Source organism: Dreissena polymorpha, chromosome 3 (genome assembly GCF_020536995.1).
Source record: "Dreissena polymorpha isolate Duluth1 chromosome 3, UMN_Dpol_1.0, whole genome shotgun sequence".
Classification (NCBI taxonomy): Eukaryota; Metazoa; Mollusca; class Bivalvia; order Myida; family Dreissenidae; genus Dreissena; species Dreissena polymorpha.
The window spans coordinates 112,110,241-112,129,327 of NC_068357.1; the positions used below are offsets into that span (position 1 = coordinate 112,110,241).

Sequence of the window (19,087 nt, forward strand, 5' to 3'; positions counted from 1 at the left end):
CTGTGCTGTCCGCACATGCTAATCAGGGACGACACTTTCCGCTTATTGGTATTTTTCGTTTAAAGGAAGTCCCTTTTACTGAAAATCTAGTTTAAGCGGAAAGTGTCGTCCCTGATAAGCATGTGCGCACAGGCTAATATGGGATGACACTTATAACGCATATGCATTATGCCCACTTTTTTCTACACCTTCATACCATCCAATTGACATGGCCAATCAAACTGGAAGTTAAGTGCATAAATCGTCCAATAATACGACTCAGAATACAAATAATATTCACAAAAATTAACGGACTTCATTGCTTTGGATTAGACTCAATGAACGTAGTCAATCAAGTCCAAAATGCCCACGGTGCACTTCAACTTAATAAAATGTCATATGTCAAATAGTTTGGTGCATGTATTCCACGGACAGTAGGTCCTTTTTGCTTAAAGAACAATGGAACCATAACTTTTCTCTAGATACTGTTTCTGGGGTGTCATTATTCCAGTATATGTACACAAATAAAAACAAATACTTGCGGTTTAAATCATGAAGCTAGTCATTTATCACACATGTTTGCGTGAAATGACTATGTTGCAGTATATTGTATCTGCCATTTAAGTCATGCTCTTAATGGAAGGTGTTTCTGGCGTGTAGATATTTATTAAAAAGAAAAACTAAAGTTTCTCAAATTTGCAGCAAGCTTCCCCATATGTGTATATTTAATCATTTAAGATATGTTGACCAGTTTAAAGAAACAGAGGTGTTATGGTGAGGGACAATAAATCAGAGTGCAGCATCCGTCTTTTTCGCTGCCTTTGACTATTCACAGGTGCATGCAGAATGTAAAAAAATACTATTTAGCCTTTATAAGGATAAAATAAACGATTTTAAATTGGTTTTCAAAATTTATTTTAAATCGCCTATTAAGGTATTATGTATATACAAATGAGTTGGAAAATGAATAAGGTCAAATTCACAATAGTAAATTACCTATGAATAATACACGTGTCATAAGATAGCAACACTCATGTTTATGTTAACAATGCTACTGTATTTTCATTTCCAGCAAAAATAACTAGAGCTTTGTCACAGACGTGACGAATACCCCCACATGCCGCATTGACACATAATATTTTGCATGTCGTCTTCACAAAAAACAGCGGACACCATGCTCAATTTTTAAAACGCACTAAGTGACCCCTTGACCTAGTTTTTGACCCAGAAAAGCCAATGTTCTAACTTGGCCTTAACATCATCTCCATAAAACTTCTGACAAAGTTTGGTGAAGATCGGATGTAAACTACTTGAATTAGAGAGCGGACACCATGCTGAATGTTAAAAAACGCACTAAGTGACCCCGTGACCTAGTTTTAGGCCCGGAATAGCCCATGTTCAAACTTGTCCTAGAGATCATTTAGATAATACTAGTGACCAAGTTTGGTGAGGATTGGATGAAAACTACTTGAATTAGAGAGCGGACAACATGGTGAGGTTTAAAACGCACTAAGTGACCCCGTGACCTAGTTTTTGACACGGCATGACCCATATTCAAACTTGACCTAGACATGATCTAGATACAACTTCTGACCAAGTTTGGTGAAGATTGGATGAAAACTACCTGAATTAGAGAGCGAACAACATTGTGATGTTTAAAACGCACTAAGTGACCCCGTGACCTTGTTTTTGACCCGACATGACCCATATTCAAACTTGCCCTAGACATTATCAAGATACAACTTCTGACCAATTTTGGTGAAGATTAGATAAAAGCTACTTGAATTAGAGAGCGGACAACATGGTGAGGATTAAAACACACTAAGTGACCCCGTGACCTAGTTTTTGACCTGGCATGGCCCATGTTCGAACTTGACCTACACATCATCTTTATAACTTCTGACCAAGTGTGAAGAAGATCGGATTTAAACTACTTGAAATAGAGAGCGGACACCATGCTCAATGTGTAAAACGTACTGAGTGACCCTGTGACCTAGTTTTCGATCTGGCATGGCCCATGTTCGAACTTGGCCTTAAGATCATCTAGATAAAACTTCTGACCAAGTTTGGTGAAGATCGGATAAAAACTACTTGAACAAGAGAGAGGACACTATGCTGAATGTTCAACAAGAGATGTGTTTGTCAGAAACACAATGCCCCCTAATGCACCGCTTTTTTATGACCTTTGACCTTGAAGGATGACCTTGACCTTTCACCACTCAAAATGTGCAGCTCCATGAGATGCACATGCATGCCAAATATCAAGTTGCTATGTTCAATATTTCAAAATTTATTCCAAAACTTAACTATATTAAAGTTTTTACCTTTGACCTTGAAGGATGACCTTGACCTTTCACCACTCAAAATGTGCAGCTCCATGAGATACACACGCATACCAAATATCAAGTTGCTATGTTCAATATTTCAAAAGTTATTGCAAAACTTTACTGTAACCTTAAAGTTCTAGGACAGAATGACAGACAGAAAGGCCAAAAACAATATACCCCGATCTATGGATCCTGGGGCATAAAAACGCACTAAGTGACCCTGTGACCTTGTTATTGACCCGGCAAGGCCCATGTTAGAACTTGGCCTTAAGATCATCTAGATACAACTTCTGACCAAGTTTGGTGAATGTCAGATGAAAACTACCTCAATTAGAGAACGGACAACATGCTGATTGTTTCAAACGCACTAAGTGACCCCGTGACCTAGTTTTTGACCCGGCAAGGCCCATGTTCAAACTTGGCCTAGACATCATGTAGAAACAACTTCTGACCAAGTTTGGTGAAGATCGGATGAAAACTACTTGAATTAGAGAGCGGACAACATGCTGAATGTTTAAAACGCACTAAGTGACCCCATGACCTAGTTTTTGACCCGGCAAGGCCCATGTTTGAACTTGGCCTAGACATCATGTAGATACAACTTCTGACCAAATTTGGTGAAGATCGGATGAAAACTACTTGAATTAGAGAGCGGACACTTAATACGGACCGACAGACAGACTGACCGACCGACCGACAGACAAGTTCACTCCTATATACCCCCCTAAACTTCGTTTGTGGGGGTATAATTATAAGACAATGGCTTTACATTAAATAGGGGCATTTGTTTAAAAATCATGTTTGGTTTACCGATATAAATCAGTACTTATGCAAAGTTGTTGCTACAAACATTTATCAATACGATACTGAAACACAAAATATAATGAATCATATACATGTTATGATGCTTTTTGGGGGTAAAGAGTAAACTGTTTTTAATTTCACATTAAAACATAATGTATCATAGCTATTTATTTGCCATTTTTAGCAACTGGCTGACTAAGTTTAGCAACCCCAGTCAAGAAATGCAAAGATTTAGTATAACTGTGTATCAATAAAGCATCTAAAAAATGCATCTCATCCAAACCTAATAGGAAACTTCTACTGAAAAAGTAAAAACTTTGCAAAAAAACACACAGATGTTTAAAACAAAACATATTTACAAAGTTTTTTCTTCAATGGAGAACACATTCATCAAAAGGAAGAAAAACTGATTGATTGCTCAAGCCAAAACTGCCAAACATGCTTGTATAAGAAAGTAAGATTTGCATCAAATTGAACTTCAGGATAAAATATAAAATTATTAAATGTGTCCATTCACTTCAAGCTTGATAAAGTCAGCATCAGTAAAAAATACATCAGAAAATTGTATATCGGCTTAGTCTGGTTGTTGTATATATTAGAAACAAAGAAGACTTAAAATTAGAGCTCAATAACACTTTGCCATGCGGTTTTATTCCCCCTTGCTTGTTTGCATGTTCATTAACTAAATCATAAGATTTTCAAGATTTGCAGCTTCATGAATACAACTTCAAGACAGTTTATTTCGGCTTTGTCTCCTCTTGATAAACATCACAAGCAAATCTTCATATTTTATATTGCAGCTTCATGTATATAACTTCATGATCATTTATTTAGGTTTGGTTTCCTGGTCGCTGACGTTGCGTATGTAGATCTGGTCCTCAGGTGGGCTGGTGATTTCCTCATTCTCGAACATGTATGAGGTCGCTATGGCAAGCACTGAGCTGTCAGCACTGAATGACAACGCCGCTATTGTGGTCGGGTATCTAGAATCATCAAGGTTGGCATTGAATGCATGAAAATGGTATATTGTGAATGCATGAAAATGGTGATATTGTGGTCGGGTATCTAGAAACAAGGTTGGAATTGAATGCATGAAAATGGTGATTATGTGGTCGGGTATCTAGAAACAAGGTTGGAATTGAATGCATGAAAATGGTGATTATGTGGTAGGGTATCTAGAAACAACGAGGTTGGCATTCAATGCATCAGAATGGTAATATTATGGTAGGGTTTCTAAACAAGAGCACTGCATAACGGGTGCCAATGCTCGGCTGCAGGTGCAGTTTTGAATAAATGAAAGCTAGTCAGAATTTGTTTTTGTTTTTTTAGATCACAGTGACCTTGACCTTTGACCTAGTGACCCAAAAATGGGTGTGGCGTGTAGAACTCATCAAGGTGCATCTACATATGAAGTTTCATAGTTGTAGGTGAAAGCACTTTCATTTTAAAGCAAATGATAAGGTTCAGGCACGGCGGATGCCGAAGGGCGGAAAGACACGACGAGCTGGCTATGAGCCTATGACAATACCTCCGATAACAGCCAAGCTAAAAACAACAAGCAAATTTGTTGAATTAATATCCCCCGCCAATATGCCTCTGGACACAAAAATGTTATATTTGACACTCAAAAAAGCATCTTTTCAAGATACAAAGGGTCATAACTCCGTTATTAACAGATGGTGTACAATGCCATTTGGCGTGCATCATCCTCTTATCCATATATATACTCATAATAAGTTTCAATGAAATCCGCCAAAGCACTTCCAAGATATGGCTCCGGACGGACAGACAGAAAGACGGAAGGACAGAAAGACGGACGGATGGACAACGCCAAAACAATATCCCTCCGCCCAAGGAAAACCACATCAAAATGGTGATATTGTGGTAGGGTATCTAGAAACAACAAGGTTGGCATTAAATGCATGAGAATGCATGAGAATGGTGTCATTGTGGTCGGGTATCTAGAAACAACAAGACCGAAATTGAACTCATGAAAATGGTGATATTGTGGTAGAGTATCTAGAAACAACAAGACCGAAATTGAACTCATGAAAATGGTGATATTGTGGTCGGGTATCTAGAAACAGCAAGCCTTGCTTTGAACACATGAGAATGGTGTAATTGTGGTAGGGTATCTAGAAACAGAAAAACTGGCGCTAAAAACATGAATATGGCGTTATTGTGAAGATTGTCTGAAAACCAAAAAGACAGGCATTGAACACATGAAAATGGGGATATTGTGAAGAGTATCTAAAAACAAGAGTTGTCAGAGGACAGCGCGCTCGAAAATTCAAGTGCTTGACAGTATAACGTAAGCCATCATGGAGAGGGGGGTATAATGTGGATGTGTGGTCATTTAATAGATGATCTTTCCAAAAAAAAATAAAATATTTAAATATTTTTTTTGGGGGGGGGGGATTCTGGGGTGGGCGTGGGGGATAGTTTGGGTGGAGTTCATTGTGGTATGTCAGGTAACAGGGGCGTCGGAAGCAAATTGACATTGGGGCGGCAGAGGGATTGGGTATGGGAGGGGATATCCCCCTCCCGTTGGTGGGGGTCCGGAGCCTCCCCCGGATTTTTTTTGAAATTTTAGCATCAAATGGCGCAATGCAGCATTCTGGTGCGTTTTTATGCCTGATACCTGACCTTATACATGTCTATTGCAGGCATAGTCTGGATGACAAAAGTTGTGACAGACGGACAATCGATGGAGAAGTGATCTCTATATGTTGCAGTTTGTACTTTGTAGCAGGCGACACAACGTTAGGGATCATGTGGGTTAAAATAATGTTCTTCTGAATTTTTTTCCCGCAATTCCGTTTTGGAAATTTTAAATTCGTTGGATTGGAGTAGACATATTGAAATGACACAAAAAAGTGAGATTTTTTTTTTTTTTTTATAATTATCGATTTACTTTGAGTTATTTCAATTAATTCAAGTATGTTGAGGTATCTTTAATTTTGTGATAATTAAGGACTATTAGATATCGGCACATTTGTTTCATGTCATACTTTCCTTTATATTAATAAAAAGAAGCAAAGGCTTAGATCATACCAACAATTAAATATTCCCAGGTTTAATTACTCAAGAATAAAGGGATAATCGTTATAAAAGAGATCAATCAATTAACAACATAATGGACACGTACACTACCGCGGGCGGGTGATGACAATCAACAATACACGTGTCATAACCGCGAAAACATGATTACCTTGCTTTGGGGTAAAGATATTTTCAAATATACGGGTATTGAAATTGAAAAAATAAATCAAAAAGGTCTTTGCCGAAATTTCCTTTTTGCCGATAATATTTTTGCAGCCACCGCCCCAGCTCCGACGCCTCTGGGTAAGTATTGTGTTGTCAAAGTATGAATCAAATCTGATCTTAAATAAAGAAGTTATGGCAATTTAAGCAAAATTTATAAATTTGATCTTGAGAGTCAAGGTCATTCAAAGGTCAACGTCAAATTCAACTTGCCAGGTACAGTAACATCATGATAGTAAGAAAGTATTTGAAGTTTGAAAGCAATAGCCTTAATATATAAGAAGTTAAATGGATCTAAACACAAAATTTAACAAAATATTCAAAGTTACAAAGACAAAAAAAGGACCATCATTCCTACAAAATGCTTGATACAGTTGTCTGCTCTTGTTTATAGGTTGGGGTCATGTTGGTAAAGAAGTATGAAAAATATAAAAGCAATATGTCAAGGGACATTGAAAATATTAGAGGTGGTACGTAAACTTTAACATAGAGTTATCAATAATATGCATATTCTAAGTGGATAAAGGGCCATAATTCTTACAAAATGCTTAATACAGTTGTCTGCTCTTGTTGATAAGTTGGGGTCATGTTGGTTAAGAAGTATGCAAAATATGAAAGCAATATGTCAAGGGACATAGGAAATATTTGGGGTGTTACGCAAACTTTAACATTTGCACGCTCACGATCACGCTAACACCGATGCCGGGGTGAGTAGGATAGCTCCACTATAAATATTTCATATATAATAGTCGAGCTAAAAACGCAACTAAAAACATGAAAATGGTGTTATTGTGGTATGGTATCTTGAAACAGCAAGACTGGCACTAAACACACGGACATTGTGATATTGTGGTAGGATATTCCAAAAACAACAAATTGACACATGAAAATGGTGATATTGTGGTTAAGTGTTTTTTTAATGCATGATAGTGGGGTGTTATTTTTAAAAACATGTTATGGGAGGAACATACATGAACCCAATATCAGGGTTTACCAAAACAACTTGCTTTTGGTAGATCTATAAAAAAATTGTAGAACTTTCTGCATCAAACGCAAGGAAATCAGCTAAAAAAAATCAAAATTAAAACTAATGTATATCATTTGTGGTCATTTTACGCTTTTTATTCAATACTACAACAAACAATTCAAAACTAAGAATTAACCTGTGAAATTGACAAAGTCGCTTCTTGTTAAATCCATCCCAGATATTCACGAATCCATCCGAACCTCCCGTGGCAAATGTGTTGTGCTGGTTATGGAAGGCTATGGCGTTGACTGGGAATATCAGCTCCACGCCATTCTCCTTCACTCTGTGACATTTAAAGGCATATTTCCGCTTTTGAATCTCTGGACTTGGGTCAAGGTATTCCACTGCTACTCGACCTGTGCAACAAAACATACCGAGCTGATTTTAAAACTGATGAGCTTGCAATCTTTTTGGGTAAAATCTTAATATATGTGCAAGATCATACAACCTTGTAATTTAATTTAAAATCTAGTGGTATTATTGAATCTGGCATGTTGACGATATTTATTTATTTTTATTTTCTTTTTTTGGGGGGGGGGGGGACTTTATGTGCATGTTTGCAAAGTAAAGAAATTATGCTCTTATTGATACTAAACAAGGCCCCTTGGTTTGTACATTTTTTATTTATGATCCTATATGAGGCCAATGGAGGGATTATGAGAAATGAAAATTAAACAATAACAGTAAAATCTGCCTTATAGGGCAACCCAAGGAACTTCATATTTTGCAAGATGGTCTTTGTCTGGAGGTTTGTCCATGCCAAGCCTTAGCCTTGGAACACTATGTTGATTTGCATTTTTTGTGTGTGAAAAGGTACTGGAAATGTGTAACTTTCAAAAGTTTTCCTAATACAGGATAGCTGAGTGGTATTACAATAGAGGTTTGCGACCATTTAAATATAAAGGTAAATGGTAAAGGTAAATAATCAGGTTTTTTAAAGTAAGTATAGTCATGCAAAAATGGTTCTTATACCATATGCAAATAGAGTATCTCCAGACCATGTCCCCTAATAATACTATGAAATCTACCGGTAATGTGACTTGATGGCAGACATAGTAGCTTCTGACCAAGCTGGTCTTCATCTACAGTACCCCCATTTGGCATGAGAATGAAGCAGCGCATTTAAAGCTCCAACGAAATAATATTGTCAACTAATTTTTAACGAACTGATTAAATTCAATCATATGGACATTTTGTTTGCATTCAATGTTAACATCTCTTCAAATTTCTTTGAAATAATTGCTTATATGCTATAACCACATCTTCTAATGTTTGAGTCAAACAAAATGAAACACTTGTTCATCAGTTTTCAAATACAATTAAACAATAATTAGGTACTAGCTTTCTCTAAAAATATTCACATTTTTACGTTCATACCTTCAATAGAACTGAGGACATAGCCCTGTTTATTTGGGAAACAACGGATGCTCCGTGTTTGGAATTTCAGACTGGACTCTCTCCTCTGTTGTACGTAGCCCATGTTTCGAAGGTCCCAAACCAGAACTTTCCTGCCTGCTGTACCAACAACCAGTCTGTCCCCACATACTGACATAGTGTAGACCTGTAAATATTTAAAATAAGCTCACTCAAGGGATTTTCTTGAAAGACAACATGGGTCAAAGACAGACTCATTCTCACAGCAAACAAGAGGGCACAATGCCCTACGTTGCTCAACTAAAACTTATATATTTTATAATAAAGAGCGATAGAACTGTAAAGCTGTTATAATGTGTTACGTAATCATTCGATCACACGTCATGCACAATTACCCTTTAGTTTATGACGTTAATCACATTAACTGCATTTTGTTACATGGGAAATTCGAATGTCCATCCCATTCCCTTATTGTCAATTCATCCATATATTAACGTGAAATGAAACAATAACAACAACGCCATACATATAGATGAATTCCAGTCCAATTAAATATCTATTTAAATTTCTTTAAATATAATTTATTTCTCCAAATATATAAATAAAGTCTGATGGCTACATGATAATGATTGGACATTTCTTTGTCGGTTCACATTTAAATCTATGCGAACAGTGTCTTATTTTCCGACAAAACATGAATCTTTAAATTGACAGGTTAATTTGCTTAAAACTAAATTAGCTTTTCTTGATTGGTCAGTAGTATTCGTCTCCACACATGCCACTCGGTGATTGGCTGAATCGTTAAATGTACAGATTCAATGTCGCAGAAAACGTGTAGACAACATTATTTACCTTCGACCGATGTTATACCGGTAGATGGCTGACCTATATTATAATTTTGGAGGAAATGAAATTGCACTTACAATTAGCACGAGCTAGTCCAATGGATGTTACAGATTGTCCGACTTTATTACCATTCTTGAGGCAATGAAACTGCAATTATTACGACTTCTATTACATATTTTATCGGTCTGATAATCTGTTATGTATACAGCCTTAAGGAAGCTGATGACCCATCAAGTTACTGGTCTAAAATGTATTAACAAAGTACATTGATGTATGCCTGATTTGTTTTTAATGTTTTGCGGAATATTTTAATCAAAATCTTTTCTTTTATTTCTATTATGATATTCTTCATAATTTATCACTTAATAATAATTGTCAAATCTTGAAAGATTTATTAATAATTTTTAAATTATATATAATTATTACTAATAATATTCATCATGTTGCATTATGGTAAAAGATGTATTCATAATTTATATTTCTATATAAGTTTAATATTCAATAATGTACATTACTTTACCAGCTTACTGGCCTTTGACGATGAATCCAATAGTATGTACTATGAATTGTGCATGGATGCTTAAAGACAGACCACTTTGAAGAAAGTGAATTTAAAAAAAACAACCAGAAGTTACTTGACATTAGAATTGTTCCAGCAAATTATTTGCTAACAAAGACTTTTAAATTGAGATAAAAGAGTTTTAAACCTTATTAAATATAAGTTTCAACTTATAGCGTTGAAACAGCAAAGGAACCAAATGTTGAAATATATTTAAATTTGTTGTGTGGAAAAAGTCAGTGTGGAATAATTGGCGGTCATTTGGGAAAACAATGACTTTACAAGGTTGGGAATGGAGGTGGAATTTTTCCCCTAAATTTAACACATAAAACCATACTATGTCTACCTTGTCTGGTTGTGGGAATGTTCCTGCGCTGCAGGGTGTTCTTGGGTCCCACAACTTTACTGACATGTCCCAGCTGCCTGTGATAACAACGTTCACATCTGGGCAGTACTCAACACACCGAATGGGCGCATCATGAGTGCCAACATTTGTCCCTACAATAACAGCAAACAATATTAATTTAAAAGGCATCAGAGACCTTCCAGACAGGCCTTTTTCTGTCTATTTTGGGAAAAAGTACCTAGCAAAATTTTGATTTTTCGAGTCGCGAAATCTTTCAAATTGGGAAGAATTTTAATTGACAAAAGCATTATTGGAGAATTTTTTTTTTTTTATTAAATCTAATGTTTTCATGTTTTCATACAAATGTATTGCCCTAAAATGCTTAGAAAAGTATTAAAATGTTTTTTCCATGCAACAATCATTGTACACTGTTAGCGTAAGTATGTGTATGATAAAAATACAGACTTTGTTAATGTTATGCTTGAAGTTCAAATAAAATACATAGCTCGATATGTCATTTAGGATTTTTTATGAATATTCACAGTTGAAGGACCTGCATTCAACATATTATTATTTAAAATTCAAGTTGCCAAATGTCTGAAGGCAACCATTTTTTGATACACGGTAACGTTGAAAGTGAAACCAGTCCACATTTCTCTACCTCATACCATCGATATCGATTCTCAACCAATTTACAATAATTAATATGTACCGTACTTTGTTGTTGTCACTTGTTGTATACTGGGTACATTACCTGATAATTCTGAATAATTTAGCACTTCAATATTTGAAAGCAAATTCTGACCGAAAATGTGTCTTAAGAATTGCATAAACACAACCAGCCGCCATTTGTCTGAAGTGTCAAGATTGCGAAAATTGCGTTATGGAACACTCAATATGCTGATGTTTTAGGGGTATTCCCATTGGCACGCTAAAACACGGCTCACGGTTATTTCAAACATAGTACTTACCGGGAAAAACATGTTTCAGCTTCGGTCATTTCGGTTGGAAATTGGGAATTTTTTTTTTTAGAATTGGGACAAAATATGCATATTTGGCATTGGGAATGGGTCTGACTATCAGGCCAAAAAGAAAAATAGTTGTGTTTCCGGTCACCCAACCGACCCTATCTTTTTGGGGCCGACCCAAAAACTTATTATCCAATATTTGCCTTTTTTGTTAATTTTTCCCCGTCGAGTTCCGAGTTCGGCGATTTTTTTCGTCTCCGTCCGGTCAAATTCGGCGATTACCAGAATTATTTTATTGTGACCTGCAAAATAACATCCCGTCGCCGCGAACGCTTTATATTATACACATTGTGCAATCGGGGGACCAGCCTGTTTTTCCCGCAAAATCGATATCCGGCGTTCCGTTTGATTGTAAACATGGTGTCGTCCATTTTGTCCGTCAATTTGAACAAATGTTTTCATCATGCCGGAACAAAGTCTTTGAATTCTTATTCAAACTCCATGACTTTAAAGAATGTATGGCACAGATACCACCCAGCACAGTCAAAGCGATGGAAACTGGAAGTTCGTGGGTTTGCTGCTGAAGAAAAGGGGAGTTTTTTTGTCTGTTGGACAGTCGAGCTTACAATGAGCCTTCCTTCGGGATTGGCCTGCTCTTGTCAACTAATTTGTAGCAACACGTAATTTAGAGAAAAACAAAAACAATCATTTTATTTCTGACGAACAGCGAGGATCAATTTAAATGTAGTCAATGACCTTTATAGTATTTTCAAGTGTAAATCGGCGACAGTCGTCTTTCGTGTCATTAGTTTTCGCGAGAGGTATTAAAACTTGAGACTGAACAATGGGTCCCTAAATGTATAGCACAAAGAACGATGTATCTCTCTCTCTCGTGCACAATTTTGCCAATTGACCATAATTCATTCTGTTTTCCTTTGCAAACAGGACTTCTGGATCTTAAAATGTAGCTTGCCGTGGGTCAAAATCAACTGAATAACCATCTAGAGACAATAACTTGAGTGCAAATGCCACAGTTATGTGCCTTAATATTTGATACAGCAGACAACTTTCAAAAAGCATTGTGGCAAAAAAAGAAATTGCTTATCAAAAGTACTACCTCCTTTTGCAACATTACTTTTTAGAACTATTTACATATAAAAGGATTTTCACAATTTTAAAGAACTAAAAGTCTGCAGCAAAATGAAAATTTTCACCTTCAGATGGTAAAGAGTAAACATTGTGTGAAATATCTAACAACAAATATTTGATCTAACTGATCCAAACTGCTATATTTAACCAGGTTTTCGGAAGGAAAAAACTGGTTATTAGATTGGCGAATGCGGGCGGGCTGGCTGGCTGGCTGGTGGGCTGGCGGAACAAGCTTGTCCTGGCCATAACTATGTCGTTCATTGTCAGATTTTAAAATCATTTGGCACATTTGTTCATCATCATTGGACGGTGTGTCGCGCGAAATAATTACGTCGATATCTCCAAGGTCAAGGTCACACTTTGAGTTCAAAGGTCAAAAATGGCAATAAATGAGCTTGTCCTGGCCATAACTATGTCATTCATTGTGAGATTTTAAAATCATTTGGCACATTTGTTCACCATCATGGTACGGTGTGTCGCACGAAAGAATCACGTCAATATCTCCAATGTCAAGGTCGCCACGACTAAAAATAGATTATTTTTTTTTAAACAAACTTACAAAGGGGGTTAATTTTGTTTGTTCATTTCAAAAGTTCAGTTTGAGTTTTCTCCCTTTATCAGATTTTTTTTTCACAATGAAAACCTGGTTTTGTGACAATTTTGTCCCTTGTTAGATATTAGAACAGTGTTCAACACTTTACACTGATTTATGGAAAACATGAAAAATAAAAAGAATTTTAAATAATTATAAGTTTTTCCTACCTACCGACCCTACTTTTTTTCAGGAGGTGACCTGAAACACAACTAGTTTTCTTTTTGGCCTCAGACCTGTGAGATGTATGGGGGACATTTTTGGACGAGAAAAAAATATAACTGTATTTAAAAAAAAAACCCTCAAATATTGAGAGCATAGCATTCAAAATTTCTTTATATTATTTCATCTTTTATTTTTTATTTTTGTCAATAGGTATTTTTGTTGCAATTTTGGAGATAAATGGGTTCAAACATTTTCATAAAAATATTTTTATCAAATTAATTGTGTTTTAGTTTGAAATCAGAGAATACAGAACATATTATTTTCAGAGCTCACCTGTATTAGTGTTGAAGTCATAAACTTTCAGAGTGTTGTCCAATCCACCACTGTAGCAGTGAACTGAATCCTAAAACAAAACAAAATAGATGAAAAAAATACATCTTTTTAATTTCATTTTTGGTATTTACTAACAAGACTCACATTCTGAAATGGATAATATTTGTCAAATAAGGGGCAAACAAGCAATTTTTAGTAATGGTTTTGGAAAAAAAATTCAGCACCTTAGTTTTAGAAAAGAATAACAATACACTACGCGACCCGTGATTTTTGCCGCGATTCTTGTATCACCGCAATCGATGCAACGTGACAAATTGCGGTGATTCCGAACCACAAGAAAATTTGGGTGATGTCTCGGCGACCGTCGCGCGATGTTTCTCGCTGTTACGCAATCAGCGCGAATCAGCGCGAATCAGCGCGAACCGCCGTGGTTCACCTTTTTAAGAGATTTACATTAAGGGTTACACTACATTACATGTACATGTAACATATATGTATACACTTACATTATACATTGCAATAATAAAGCTTTTGTTGTTGTTGTATGCAATGGGCGTATTAGCTAAAATACTCCCGTTCCGACATGAACGTGATGAAGTAATGTCGGAAGCTTTAACGGCTCCAAATTAATATAACAGCGCAGTAGAATGATCATGCAATAATTATTTAACATAACATGTAAACATTATTTAACTAATTGCATTAGCAGAATGTTTATTAAAACTTACAATCAATTATATTCCAGGCCCGAATACAATACCACTGTTCAAATTCCATATTGTTGCAATATACATGTAGCGTAGCACTGTGTAAATTGAAAGTTGCATAGTGTTTCGTCATTGGTTGGTTATAAATACCTTGTTTCTCTACATGGTATTTGATTTCGACGAAACTAATAATTTGGTAATTTACGAGAAATATAAGTATTCCATTTAAACTTTGATCTTACCGTGTGTGTTAATTGACGTTATTAATTATGTTAATACTTATTTTTGCATTTAAAAGAATTATAACGTGTAGATCTAGCCCTTTTGTTAACAGTGTTTAGCAAAATATTCGCACCTTAAGACACGGGAAATTGTTTAAGTAACACTTTCATTTAAAGGTTAAATGTAATCGGTAGATTACATCTAATTATTTGGACTAAAATATGCTATACTTATTTACTTTCTGTTTCAGGCTCCAATGCGGATAACTCGTGTTACTCGCGTTACTTTCCGAACTTGTACATACATTCACAATGCTTGATAAGCCGGAAATCGGAAATACATTACTGTTCTATTGTTAAGTACATGTTATTATGACATCGTGGTAAATAATTTGTTGTTATTACATCATTGCCTATATATTAAAGCCGTTAAACAGTGTTAGTGTTTTTCCCAGGAGAGCAAAGGGGCATGGCGCATAACTTTTAAAAAGGGCATTTTAGCGCGCAGTTTAGGCAAAAAAGGGCAAAAACGTTCCCTGAATACCTGAATTACGAGGCAACATGTCATCGCATCTGAAGCAGTTGTGGAAAAAATAACATATAAACAAGCACATTTAATGGTAATTGATGTATTTAAATAACTATGATTTATATTAATATATTTACCTTGCAATGTACATTTAAGTTCCATGCTGTTTCAATAAACTGTACAGCACGACAAACATAATAAAGCAATATATGCATATGAATCTGTGATTATACACAGATCCACTAACATATAAATGAAACCATGTTTGTCTTATCCCATTTTCTAACAATAATCTTGCTAGATGTGTAAAATAACATTGCGAGTAAATTGATCGCTAACAATATGCAAACACTCGTTTCAGTGACATACATCCACCAAGTAGATTACAAATAAATAAATAATGTTGTTGCTATCTAAAACATGTTTATGCATCGTTGGTTATCACAGACATTTCATTAATTCCTTCTTAATATATAATCTCCATCGTCAATTCGATCGTTTACGACGTTATCTGCCATTTTTGCCGAGTCGCAATTTAATTCTGTTTAGTCCGCCAAGTTGTTCAAATGTCAAATGATGTAAGCGACAGGTGCGCATAGCAACGATAAATCGTATACGCGATTCGCATTTTGTTAAATTAGTATACGTCTGAGTAATTATTTCAATAATTAGATCTAATTATCTTAAAGACGAAAGCGATAAAGAATAAATTTGTCTGTGTTTTTAAATGTAATTATGCGTAAAAATATGTTTTGATATAACTGAATAATGCATGCAATGCACAATTGCCACGAGAATAACATCCGGTTTTTCATCAAAAGTCTCCGAAGTAACGCTTTATCATGGAGGATTACACATTGCCGACCCAAAAGTGCGCTTGGTATAACATAGCCTCTGGCAAAATCGATTGATACTGACACGGGGCTATTCACGCATGACTAATTCACAGCTTTGGAGCAGTCTACCTATAAATCGAGCACTGTAATAGATTAAATCTGCTCAAATAATATAGTCGATTAGACGTTGACGTAATTCGAGTAAATCAAGCACAGTCGGAGCGTCACAGACAATCAAGGACGCTGATTTTGCGGACCAAGTTAGATCGTAAGGCAATAAAGATGTAATTGATAAGGGCGCGTGGCGAAATTTGCCTTTGAAAAGAAGGATGCGTGGCGAAATTTGCCTTTGAAAAGGGCAGCGTGGCGATCCGGGAGGGCGGCGTGGCTTTTCGCCGCGCTAAAATGGCCTGGGAAAAACACTAAGTGTGTTTGATTTGCTGAAAAAAAACACGAGTATATCATCGTAGCACTTAGCGTTGGCAGAGTTCAATAAATTTATGATGATGTATAATGTTCATGCATCTCTCCGGGTTTTCACGCCAAAAACAAAAAACCCTCAACATTTGATTATTTAGTGTGTACTGTCCAGCGGGTGATAGTGTTTGTTCAAGTGTCTAATTGGCACTCTTTGTACGTGTTCAAACTGTGAAAAGATGTGACAATCACAGAAACAACAGGATGGCGCTGCCAATTAAGTGCGATAATTAATCAAAGGGCATTGACAAAAAATAACAGTTTGGATATATTTTTCGGCGTTTACTCAGATGGTCTCTCACAACAAAAAAAACTATACAAGTCAAGGTATTATGTTTTACTTCTATCAGTAAAGATACGGATACGGCATGTTTGATTTGAATTGACTTTAAAAGAAATATCAAATTGTTGGCGATATAACTGTTTTAAAAATACCAAAGAAACATTTAACCGAAATCAACAGAATTCAATGTTCTCTGCGCTACGCAGTTTGTATAAAAAAATCAATACTTGCACACTCGTATACCTTGACCTTGTACATTGCCGCATAATTTTCGCGCTCTTTTGTCGGGAAATATACATGATGACTATATTGAAAGCATTTGTAAATGTCGTGTTAACATTAAAACATCGGAAGTGTGTTTCGGATTATAAATTTTTATTCTCATTTGGGAATTTAACGGAACATTTATACTTATGGTATATTTGTTTTGAATTGTATATTAATTTGTTACAACGCTTTACGTGTGAAAAAAATGTTTTGATAATATTATGCATTAATAGCACAATTTCCAGAAGGTTTTGTAAGACCGTATTGTATCAATCTAAATTTAAATACGCTCGTCCAATGAAAGCTGTGTCCCACATTATGCGCTGTACTCTTTACACTTCTGAAAAATGGCGTAGTCATATGGTTGTTTTAATGAAATTCTCAAACATATTTACCGACATAAATGTTCAAGATTATTTTTTTGATGTTGGATTATCGGATAATTGTGAACATTAGAAGCGTTATGTACATGTATAAAGTTATTGATACGATTCGGTTTCTATGCATGAATTGGCGAGTCATCGTTGTCACTGCAATCACGGCGAATTGTGGCGAATCGCAGCGAATCACCACAACATTGAGGGGATTTAGCGCGAAGATTATCTTGCTCTTGCGCGACGTCGGAGTGACGAGTCACATGAAATCGCAGTGATTTTCCACCCAAAAAGCAAAATGCCCCCCTTGACCTCGCAAATTAGGCAAAAATCACGGGTCGCGTAGTGTAAAAGAATAACAAATATAGTTACATGAAAACAACAGTCCGCAAATTAGGCAAAAATCACGGGTCGCGTAGTGTAACAGAATAACAAATATAGTTACATGAAAACAACAGTCCAGGACTGGGGCTGGGTGGTTGTATTTCATGCGTAGATGGTTAGATATGACATCATACAGACGGACAGATGTATCCCAGGAAGAGGTCAGTAGAAACTGGCTAGAGTTGGGCCCAAACTTCACTGCAGTTATCCCATCTGTCGGAGGATTTTTCAGTTGAAATTCGCTTGGAGTTTCAGCTGTCATGATGCTGCTGATAATAAACACACACATAAAATTAAATAAGTAACAATATTAAATGTCAATTACATTTTTATTAATAAGGATTTTCGAACGCACGCGCTTTACATGCTTAAATCAGGTATACATCCCAGATATCCGAATGCTTCGATCCGAAATAAATGCATGATCGCATGAACACAATTCGATTAATAAAGCGGCTGATTTACGCGACAATTAATATGTAACCAAGTGAGTGAATACTTTATATATAAACCAAATAGCAAACGCTTATGAAGGCTTTATAATAAACTGTATTTTGTAGAAGGCAAGTTGTTGAATAACTAAAGGCGCCTGTTGTGTCGTTGTTGTTGTGGTTGTTGTTGTTGCTGTGGATTACAACGGTCAAAAGTAATAACGGTCTGATACAAAGGCGCCCCCAATTCTGGGTCAAAATGGATACTTACTGAAACATATTTTGACAAAACTATGTCTAATATAATAATAAAACAGTCTTTGAGAAAACCGAGATAAATAGTAAAGTATCTCCATGATTAGTCTGTGCAGTTGTTACAGACCAATCAGTGACGACTCTTCCCGCCTCTGCAGGATTTCGGTTTAGAAGTATACCTTCATTTAGACGATACTTTACGCACATGGATTATGCCGAATTTTCCCAGACACCGACTCATATTTATTTTATGTGTTGCTAGTAGGTACACTGAAAGAATGATTAAATGTGTTTGTCGCAATTATCTCTTACCGTGTTAAAGTCAGCAACCCTAGAAATGTGTATTTTACCTCAGAATAAAACAAGGATAGATGCTGTTAAGTTTCGTTAAGATATGTGTGAACTCGCAGATTTCTAACATGAGCTCAAATACAGATAAGTCCATGTAACTGGAACCAAATCAACAAAACAGACATGATACAATTAGATATTGCTCACCACTTCTGCCTTAAGCGCACACAAGCTTAGGACCTAAGATAACCTAAGTTAAGTTATCTTTCACGCTCGACCATATGGACCGGAATGCTGGG

General features: G+C 36.0%; 1 protein-coding gene across 8 annotated transcripts; it reads right to left on the reverse strand.

The window, feature by feature from the left end:
• Positions 1-877: 877 nt before the first annotated feature.
• Positions 878-18,432, reverse strand: LOC127871049 (mitotic checkpoint protein BUB3-like). 8 transcript variants are annotated; one of them, XR_008045071.1, is made up of 8 exons: positions 18,311-18,423; positions 17,873-18,077; positions 13,734-13,803; positions 10,527-10,678; positions 8,779-8,962; positions 7,538-7,757; positions 2,848-4,093; positions 878-2,690 (listed from the first exon to the last, which is right to left on the reverse strand). XR_008045071.1 is itself a non-coding variant. In XM_052413673.1 (7 exons), the coding sequence occupies exons 2-7, from the start codon at positions 18,071-18,073 to the stop codon at positions 3,937-3,939; spliced, it is 984 nt and encodes a 327-aa protein (XP_052269633.1). In that variant the 5' UTR covers positions 18,074-18,080; positions 18,324-18,432; the 3' UTR covers positions 878-3,936. The 8 variants fall into 8 exon arrangements, 6 of the variants coding, with proteins under 6 accessions (XP_052269633.1, XP_052269631.1, XP_052269630.1 ...); XR_008045070.1 differs by having other exon boundaries at positions 878-1,700; positions 1,857-4,093; XM_052413673.1 differs by having other exon boundaries at positions 878-4,093; positions 17,873-18,080; positions 18,324-18,432.
• Positions 18,433-19,087: the final 655 nt, after the last annotated feature.